Source organism: Telmatherina bonti (genome assembly GCF_933228915.1).
Source record: "Telmatherina bonti genome assembly, chromosome: 13".
Taxonomy (NCBI): Eukaryota; Metazoa; Chordata; class Actinopteri; order Atheriniformes; family Telmatherinidae; genus Telmatherina; species Telmatherina bonti.
The window spans coordinates 20,427,848-20,437,847 of record NC_136611.1 but is presented as its reverse complement, the minus strand read 5'-3'; the positions used below and the strand labels follow the sequence as shown (position 1 = coordinate 20,437,847).

Sequence of the window (10,000 nt, the reverse complement as noted above, 5' to 3'; positions counted from 1 at the left end):
CTGATATATTCCCTTTGAAAAGCTTCTCTTGTTTAATCAATTTTGTTTTTAAATCCTTTAGTACAATTGGTCATTTCATAAAAGAGAAAAAGGAACTCTAAAAGGGCCACTACCTCCACATTTAGCTGTTTCTCATTCTACAAATTCACTATTTTTTTTCTTGTGCCAAATTCAAATTAAACACACAAATCATAACTGACCAGGGAACTGTTTATTAAAGAAAATTTTCTAAAATAAAAATCTTCAATCACAAATATTAAAGGAATTACTAAAGTCATGATAAAAACTTTTGTGTCAAAGAAGAGTAGAGAAGCATTGTACAAGAATACAACCCAAAAAAAATCAATTCATACTGAAACCCAGTTTTCATTATCAAACAATTTGCGTAGCAAATTAAAGTTTTAAAATCACAAACCAGAGATAAACCTGAGATAAAAGCTCCAACACAAAGATTCCTCCTTAGCTCTTGTTCTTGTTGCCTTACAACAATTTGATCTGTACTTTATCAAACAAACAATGCAGTGCTTCCAGCACTTAAGGAAAATTAAAGGATTTTGTTAACAATTTGATTTTAATTGAACTGGATAGTACATATGTGACTAATTACAGTATGTATCTCGCATGACATTATGATATCAATTAAGTGGTCCATGTGACTTTTATAGGCTTGAAAGTCCAAGTATCAGGGTGACCCATGTGGAGCAGGTCATCATAGGGAGAAGTGCTCCACTGGAACGGTGGAACCTGGTCCCATGTTGGCCCACTAACTGCAACCATGGCATACTCTTTGAACATTTCATATGAGGTCACCTGCAGAGACACAAGCACAATTCATCACATGTACATCTCATTTAGTCATATTTAGTTTGAGCCTATGACAAAAAAAATGTGAGATAGCTGAGGACAGAAAAAGAAAACTGGAAACCTTCATGTCTGTTCCTCCATGTGGTCTTTGCCTTAAGGCGCCAAACGGATATGTTCCATTAGCTGGGTTAAGGTCTGAGCGGGCTGAGATGGCATTCTCACCATTCTCAGCTGGAATACAGCCCTCACACTTAGATAGTGGATCTTCTTTAAAGTTATTATACCTGAGGAATAACAGTATATCTCATATACATTGTAAATTGAAATGGATTTTCTAATTACTTTCATTAATAATTACACAAATGGTTGACATTTGTGTTTTGCAAACTTTACCTCATGAGACGGACAATGGAGTCCAAATCTGTGACATGGGTCTGGTTTCTCCTGAATATCTGAGCCCGAGGATTCTGCTCCAGTGAAAACCATGGGCCAAATTTCTTAACCAGTTCATTGCAGCCACTGGCATTAAATATGTCCTCATAGTACCTATATAAGAGCATGTACAAACAGGGAAAATTGCACAAAAAACCCAACAGTAAACATGTAACCTGAGGTGAAGATTCACATATTTTGTTGTGTTTCTAAAGAGCCTTACGGTATGTTGTAACTAGCCCAGTATCCTTTCTTCAGCAGTTCCTGAGTCTTATCACTGTAAACAACAAGTCCCCTGCAGTATTGGAAGATAAGATAAATGCTTATTTTTGAATCAGGTTAAACTTTTTTTCAATATAGAAATTCTGATTTGAATATATATATAACTGTATTAATTTTAGCACCAAAACTTACGGAATTTGCTCCAACACCACAAAAAGTTGCTCTTTAATGTCAGTCTTTCCTGGAATGAAGTGGTTATAATTTACAATCATCCACTGGTTGTTGTACCTAAAAAGTGCAAACACATGAAAGCTGATCAAAGTGTGCATAGAACCTTTGACCAGACAGAATTCAGTGGTTTGCATTTATTGACTTTGGGCCCATGCAATTGATGTTCATGTAACCGATTCAGCATTTCACAGTTAACAGTCATAATGAACCTAAGGACCCAACTGACATGTCATGTGACTCATGATCATAACCAGTCTTGTTCTGGCTTGACTGCTCAACATGGCAATATCTTTGTACGTATAGTATTGCCTTTTCTTCAAAAATATTAGTCCTTTTGTCAAAATGCAAACATAATTCTATAGCTGTGACACAAATGGAGCAGGGGGGCAGAGACTTTTGGCTTGGAAACAGTTAATAGTGTGCCATTATCTCCTTGTTCAAATATGGATTTTACTCAGTTTGGTAGATGATTCAAACAGGAGGTGGAAGTGCAGCCTTCTGTACAACAAAATAAAACAATATTCATGCCATATTTCATGCTGTATGTTGTTAGAGCTACAGCAGGAGTTCTTCATTAGAAGTGATTTTTGTGTATGTGGTTGAAAAGATGGAGTGAAAAGCTATATTCTCATGCACCTTACTTTGAAGACTTAAGTGGGACATAAGGTCAATTTTATTGAAAACTTAGTTAAAAAAGCTAATTCATTGTCATTGGTAAAACTCACGTTCCACTGTTGTACTTGCTGAAAATTTCTGCCCACTCTTTGCCAGTAGTTGCAAGTCGATTGGCAACAATGTTCCGTAGCCACTCCATGACTGTTCCTGTGGGCTGAACAAACTTCCAGAGAGCAGGATTGCTGTTGCCAATGGTGGTTTCCAATGTAACCTGCAGACAAATACATTACAAAAGAGATATAATAAACACTACATTCTGCAGTTTTTCCTTCATCATTAGTTCTATTATCGGCACTGCCAAGAGTACTGACCAAACCACTACTTAGGATGTAGAAGTCATCTCCAGAGAAGATGGATCCAGGGTAAGATGAAAAGGCCTGAGTACCTCCAGGAAGCGGGGTATTGTCTGGAAAAGTTAGAGCAATTTAAAAAATCACACTAAGTCCTTTTTGAAAGTCTAGTTGTTTTTTCTTTAAACAACAGTCAGTTTGATCTGTTTTTTCCTGTTTGAGGCTCTGTGCTTAGCCAAGAAAGCAGTTTCATTTAATTTATAAGTACAGCCCAGATATTTACATTCTGTCTGTAACCCTCAAAAAGTACACTCAAAATGCACATTTCCATAAATGTTAACCTATTCTGTTTATATTTAGTACATTACCTCAGCCAAGGCAGAGATTGTTTTAAACGGGGTTGGTTTGTTTTTTCTGTCTGTTAGCAACATAACAAAAGGTTATGAACAGAGCTTAATTAAATTTTTCCAGAAACCTCAGAAATATAATAAGGAACAAGTCATTTTTTTCAAAGTTTTCTTTATGTAGCGACTTCCACAGTAGCTACATAGGCCTATATGCATGAAACAATATCAGTTTTCCAAATGACACACATAGGTTACATATATTTTGTAGTTTATAGGTAAACTGGATAATATTCACTGCCTGATGCACTGGGCAAGATGAAGTTTAAACAGTATGCAACCTAATTTACTGTATACATAAACCAAGTGTTCAATAAAAATGACAACTATCTAGCCCTCCTCTGCCTGACTGACGTCTTTTTAACTGTTCAAACTTAAATCGATCCACATCCACATGACCCAACTCCACATCACCAAGGCAACCTCATAACACAAATCATTCACCCAGTGATAATTACCCCCCTAAACAATATTTATGGCCCCAATACGTTACTATGTGGAGACTGGGATCATTTTCCCGGTAGAGTTTCTAATTAAAAAATAATATAGATAAGTATTGGCAAAGTAAAAATAAATAAAACAATGGCTTTGCAGAAATCTGTAGCCTTTGACTGCTTATAGTTATTATGTAAGTATTTTATTCTGAATGAATAACTAATCAAGTACCTAAAGGAGATGCTTTAAATGCAAAGATGTATTTCTTCATGACACGCAGCATGGCCTGGTAGGTGTTCCAGGTGTCATGTGATACAAATAGGTCTTTGTTATTTGGCAGCAGCTTAATAAGAGCAGAACAGGAACCAGATCCAAGTGGCCGAGTTTCGGCAGATTTATTCAGAGCAGACTCCAAGTCCTCAAGATCTCCGCCCATCTGGAAAAGCCTAGTTTTAAAAAGCAGTAGTAGAGCATGTCAGACAACAGGAGAAAACAAAGTTTATCATCTCTGGAACAATAAACATGTGTAATTTGTCCAAAATGGAGGCAAGTACATACAGGAAGCCAAAGGGATTGAGAGAGAAGGGCCCTGTTGGAAATGACAGCTGGTCATTGTAGCTGTCTTCCATACCTTTTAACTGCAGAAGTGCCAGACGCACCTGAAAAGCAGAGAAAGAAACATCTGATCTGTACAAGCTGAGTATATGCTTCCCAGCGTGAAACCTAAAAATGTTTTTTGTGTACCTGGTGCCAGTAGGGTGAAGTAGACTGCTTCTCCGTTTGCTCCTGAACCCACTGCAGATTGGCTGTGATGAAAGCTTGGAGACGCTCACAGTAACTTGTTTCAGCTTTGAAGGGCCCACAGTAATTCATCAAAGTGTTCATCCAGTGCTTATAGATGAGCTATGAATAAGATTTTGTCAAGTGTTTAGATAACATAATATGAAAAGGGGGGAAAAGAGATAGCATTTTAACAGGATGGGGTTTATGCTGACCTGAGATGTGACTGCAGCCTCCACTGCTCCAGCAGCATAAGCTTGGATGCTGTCATTGTACTTACTGCTTGTAGTGATCTCCAAGAAAGACCAGCTAAAAAGTGAACATGAAAGAAATATAAGCAGGAACTAAGTCTATATTTGTTGACAATTTCAATCGGCAATAAAAAAAATTCTGGTGGTAAGAGGATGAAAAAGCATGATGCCTAATCCACTCATCGCTATCTCAGTTAGAGGTAATTGCATCTAACTGGGAAACCACTGCTGTAGAGCTTCACACCTCAGAGATATGGCAATCATTACAGTTTGAAATATCCACTTTTCCTCTGCATGCTGGATAAATCTTTGTTTTAAATAAAAATAACTACAAACTCATTCCCTTAATTTCCACTATATTGTGTATATATGCATTGTCTTTAAACAATCAATGCATTCATCTTACAGCTACTATTCAAAATTTGCTGAGGCTAAAAAGTAACATTTAATTTTTTAAATACCACTTATTTCGAGTGTTTAAGTGCCATAACGCAAAATAAATTGTTTTAATCAAGTAATATACAATAATATAAGTCAAGTGGTCTGAACTATACTTTCGGAGAAACCTTCTTGACCGACTCCAAGAAGCAGAGTTCTATTATGCCAGATTTGGGTAAAACTCAAGGCATTCTGGACAACTCTAAGCTTTTCTTTATTTTGTGCAGACAAGGACTACTTACAAAGTTGTGTACTCTTTTTCTTTTTAAATCACAACTTAAAACCTATACTGTTAACATGTAAAATGTGCGAATAGTGTATTGTCTCTAGTATGTATTGTTTATGATTTTGTTGCAATGCCTTGGATGTTATAACCTCTACCAAGGTAGTGCTGAAAAGCCTTTCTTCTATTTCGTCATGGTTTAAAGTTTCTGGCTTAGTTACCATCATTTAGATTAGTTCGGTGGTAATAAATTGAACAATTTTAGGGAGATCGCTCATTTCGAGTAGCAAAGTTGCACCACTGATCTTAATTCTCTACATATGTAAATAATGGCCCGTAAACGCCAACTCACCCTGATGTTTTGATGTCGTCTGTGAAGTTCGCCCAGGCCACAAAATCGTCTTGGTATCCTTCAACGACAGACAGCTGTCCGCTTTGTTTGTCGATAACAGCAGTTTGTATTTCAGCACGACCAAACGTGCATAAACAGGACAAAATAATTAAATGTACAATACCAATAATGCCTATGGACGAGGACGTCTTGTTTTGCCTGGACGCCATGTTTGAATGAAGAAGTCACATGACAACATGTGACCTCTGTTATCTGATCCTACCCGGAAGAACCACCATGCTCTCAATGGAAATACAACATGACAGAACACATAAAGTGACACACACACGAGGCACTGAATCAATGTTGTAGTAGTAGTTTTTTTTTTTTTTTTAAAATAAAGCTAACCATTGCATTTTTTTTACTTTTTAAAATTATTTCATTACAAAACAGATGCAACAGAGAAAAGTCTGAATAAAATGTTCATTTGCTAAACACAATTTATCTCAACTCGCTGGGACTACAGATAGTAGTCAGATATATATTAAGTTGGCAGCCCTATGTTTCACTGGAAATTAACCAAAAGAAAAAACAGACTGTCACTGATCATTATGTTGAGGCTTTGTCAAAGAAGAAAGACATTTATAGACTTTGGTCTTCGACACCATCTTCAGTTTCCATCGTCTCCAGAATTCCTTCCAAAACTTCTGCTTTTCTTTTCTTTTTGGCAGCCACTGACATGGGAAAGACATCAGTTATTTAATTGACAAATACATAACATTTTTTTCACTGTCTATATCTTTCTCTAAAGATAATAAACAACATAAAATAAAATGAATTTACCGTGAAAATGTTCAGCTGTTTTCCTTCTCAGCGTCTCAACTGTGTCCTCAGCATCAGCCCACTCTAGTACAAGACGTCTTCCGTACAGATGTGTGCTGTGGCAGAGTGCGGCAAAGGCTTTCTATGAGAAAAACAAAGTGAGAAAGAAGAAGATCAAATCATAACACTGCTCAGTTTCCAATTTTTAAGCTATTTGATATTTTGGATTTTCAAACACCTGGAGACATCCTAAAAAATGTGAAATACCTTAGCATCTTGTTTGGTGAGGAAATCAACAAAGCCAAAACCCCTATGGTTCCCTGAACCAGCTGCTTTCTTTGGAAGACGAACCGTCTTCAGTTCTCCAAATGTACTACGAAGATGAGGATGAAATAAGAACTATCAGTACAATACAATGCAATACAATACAATAAAAAAAACAAATAGACGTGTGTATGTGACTCGTACCAGAAAAGTTCTCGAACTTCCCGAACAGAGGCTTGGAAGGGAATATTGCGCACAAGGACCTTGGAGCCTGTCTGCTTCTTTTCTACTTGCTTCTTCTTGCGTGATACCTCCGTAGTTCTGCAAGCAGAGGATAAGGAGGAGCAGGAGGAGAAGCAGTGACAGCAGGAAGATTTCAAATTTAGCGCCTGCTGTCTTCAGTAATGGAGGATTAATTCATTCTTCATTGTAATAAAACACAATTGTTCGTAAAAAAAAAAAAAAGAAAAAAAAAAAGCAAATCTTACCTTGCCGCCCTCTCAGAAATCTTCAGCTCTAATTGGTGGTCATCTACATTACAATGCTGGTGGAGTGTTTTGTGCAAAGAAAAACACAGATTAGCCTAATTTAGGTGGTAAAGAAATATTCAGTATGTTTGGGCAGAGTACCTGTAGGTCCCTCAGGGCCTTCTGTGCTGCCTCTGCTGTCTGGTATTGGATAAAACCATAACCCATAGACAAACATTTACCTGGAAATCAAAATAAAAATGGAGCGGGGTTAAGCTTGCTATTGCTGTCACAAAGTGTAAAATAAGAGAGCAATAAAATGTATTAGTTTAATGCTAATAATTAGTTTATTGCTATTATTTTGTTTTAATAATGAACATTCATTTATATTTTTGTCCTTAATAGGCAAGGCAAGTTTTTTGTATAGCACCTTTCAAGTTACAATTCAAAGTGCTTCACATGAAACATTAAAAGCATTACAGGTGGTGTTCTGAAGCATAAAAGAGAAAAACAAAAAGCAAAAATCTCAATAAAATTATTAATTAAATTAATTAAAAAACAAGATCAGTTAAAAGTTACCATGCAGATTTAATGCTTAAATGTTAATGCAGAAATGTTTTTAACTTTGGTTTAAAAGTGTCTACACTTGGTGAAAGCCTAATCTCCACTGACAGTTTGTCATAACAACTAAATGCTGCTTCTCCATGTTCAGTCTGGACTCTGGATTAGTTTACCTGAGTCTTTATATCAAAGAGCTCTGCTTGGTTTATATTCTCTGAACATGTCACAGATGTATTCTGGGCCTAAACCATTCTGGGATTTGTAAACCATTAGAAGGGTTTTGAAATCTATCCTGTGACTGACTGGAAGCCAGTGTAAAGATTTTAAAACTGGTGTGATGTGTTTGGACCTCTTAGTTCCAGTTAAAGCTCTAGCAGCAGCAATCTGGATGAGTTGCAGATGTTTAATGCTATTTTTTTGGAAATCCTGTTAAGAGACCTTTATAGTAATCCAGTCTACTGGAGATGAATGCATAGATGAATTTTTTTCCAGATGTGACTAGACTTTTAATTCTGTTGATGTTTCTGAGTTGGTAAAAAGCTGTCTTAGTGACAGATTTTATGTGGCTACTAAAAGTCCGATCCGAGTCTCTCAACACTCCAAAGTTACAGACTTGTTCAGTGGTTTTAAGACCCAGAGTCTCCAGGTGTTTACTAATTCTGACTCTCTTCTTTTTGTTAACAAATAGAATAATCTCAGTTTGTCTTCATTTGAGTGTAGAAAATTCTTTCTCAGCCAGGTGTTAATGTGCTCTGAATATTGACACAGTAAATCTACTGGACTGCAGTCGTCTGGTGACAACTTCACATAAAATTTTGTATTGTCTGCATAACATGACAGTTAATAGCAGATATTCGTTTAATCTACAACATCTATTAGCAGTAATAGATTTTTCTTTCACTCATTGGCTGCCAGCAACAGCAGGGGGCCCCATGCTGCTGGCATTTTTGAGCATTTTGACACGACTTTCAGAACAGCGGAATGCTGTAGAATGCGGAGAACCATATTTGCGTAAGTTGTGGCATCTTCGGGGTACGGACATGAAGCGAATTCACAACATGTTGAGTGTGCTCTGTGCATTTTGGGGATGTTTTGACTCGTATAATGGGCCAAATTAGCTTTCTGTATACAGAAAGCATAAAAAACCTCAAATGACATCTTTGGCATCCAATGAGAAAAGAGATGAGATTGGGGAAAATATTTAAAGAAATACTTCATAATTTAAGTGTAAAATGAGAAATTACCTTGATGTTGCATCCATACAGGTCAACAAAAATCTCTATCTGAATATCAATGTTGTAATTTTCTATGTGCGAGTCTGAATAAAACTTAAACTAAAAGTATTAATATCTGTTTTAAATCAAAGTACAAACTCTTATTACATTAGTATATTTCAAGTGTTAAAAAACGTTAACGAATCAGATTTTATTGTAAAAACATTCCTACAAATGAAACTCTTATAAATCCAAGTTCAGTCCCTTTTCACATGATCTTGAACATAATATTCAGTACCTGATTTATCTTTTTTCTTGGAGATGCTGCAGGATTTGACCTTGCCACATTTGGAGAATATCTACAGTAAACACACACAATAAACAAACAAAAACAACATCTTTAATCCCTCATTAAACATTTGACTAAATGATTATTCAATCTTCATTATTCATGAATTGGTATACCTCCTGCAGTTTCTCTTCAGTTGTGCTGAAATTAAGATTCTTTATAAAAAGCGTAGAGCCCGGCATAGCTTCCTCTTCTTCTTCTTCATCTTCCTCCTCCTCTCCATCTCTCTTGTCCTCTTTTACTGCTTCCTCTTTAATCATTACTTGTTTAAACAGAACCAATATAAATCAGTCATTTAGACTGTCTATTTCATGTCTGGAAAATACTACATGTTAAAAATATCATCAAGTGGATCTGTGAATTTACCTGTTTCCTGTTTGGCAGCGACAAACACCCCAACAGGCGCCCACTCCAAATACAGTGGGACATGATGGAACTGAGGTTTGAGAAAAATAGTAAAAACCAAAACAAACAAACAAACAAACAACAAAAAAACACCACACAATTAGTTGCAAATGACGAGCTGCACACACCTTGCTGTAAGCCAGCCTTGTGAAGGCTCGTTTGGCTTCAGTTGACTCTAGGAACTCAATAATGGCGGTAAGCCCCGAAGGTGGGAGCAGCACGCGGCCCAAAGAGCCATGAGGAGAGAAAAGTTCTTCCAGCTCAGACACGGTCACTCCAGCTGGAAGATTTTTCACCAGGATCACAGTTGTACTCCTTGCTGCAGCTGCCTGTACAAACACGACAGAATCTTAATCCACGCATCTGTTTAAAGTTATTGAAAGTAACATATATATATACAGT

At 36.7% G+C, this 10,000-nt stretch overlaps 2 protein-coding genes across 2 annotated transcripts in view; both read right to left on the bottom strand.

Annotated features, from left to right (window-relative positions):
* Positions 1-258: 258 nt before the first annotated feature.
* Positions 259-5,746, bottom strand: plbd2 (phospholipase B domain containing 2; the record flags this gene model as incomplete). Its single annotated transcript, XM_079251665.1, has 13 exons — positions 259-810; positions 926-1,088; positions 1,198-1,350; positions 1,460-1,531; positions 1,651-1,746; positions 2,415-2,575; positions 2,676-2,770; positions 3,725-3,939; positions 4,052-4,152; positions 4,238-4,396; positions 4,489-4,582; positions 5,538-5,595; positions 5,701-5,746. The coding sequence occupies 13 exons, from the start codon at positions 5,744-5,746 to the stop codon at positions 640-642; spliced, it is 1,584 nt and encodes a 527-aa protein (XP_079107791.1). The 3' UTR covers positions 259-639.
* A 292-nt stretch (positions 5,747-6,038) lies between these two features.
* The window catches only part of rbm19 (RNA binding motif protein 19), a 15,669-nt gene continuing 11,707 nt past the window's right edge, over positions 6,039-10,000 (bottom strand). Inside the window, exons 15-24 of the mRNA XM_079251106.1 lie at positions 9,727-9,927; positions 9,560-9,629; positions 9,310-9,455; positions 9,143-9,203; positions 7,232-7,311; positions 7,091-7,146; positions 6,807-6,923; positions 6,606-6,711; positions 6,360-6,480; positions 6,039-6,250 (exon numbers count right to left, since the gene is read on the bottom strand). Of these exons, the coding sequence (XP_079107232.1) occupies positions 6,159-6,250; positions 6,360-6,480; positions 6,606-6,711; positions 6,807-6,923; positions 7,091-7,146; positions 7,232-7,311; positions 9,143-9,203; positions 9,310-9,455; positions 9,560-9,629; positions 9,727-9,927 (1,050 nt within the window). The 3' untranslated portion in view covers positions 6,039-6,158. The remainder of the gene's footprint in view (positions 6,251-6,359; positions 6,481-6,605; positions 6,712-6,806; positions 6,924-7,090; positions 7,147-7,231; positions 7,312-9,142; positions 9,204-9,309; positions 9,456-9,559; positions 9,630-9,726; positions 9,928-10,000) is intronic.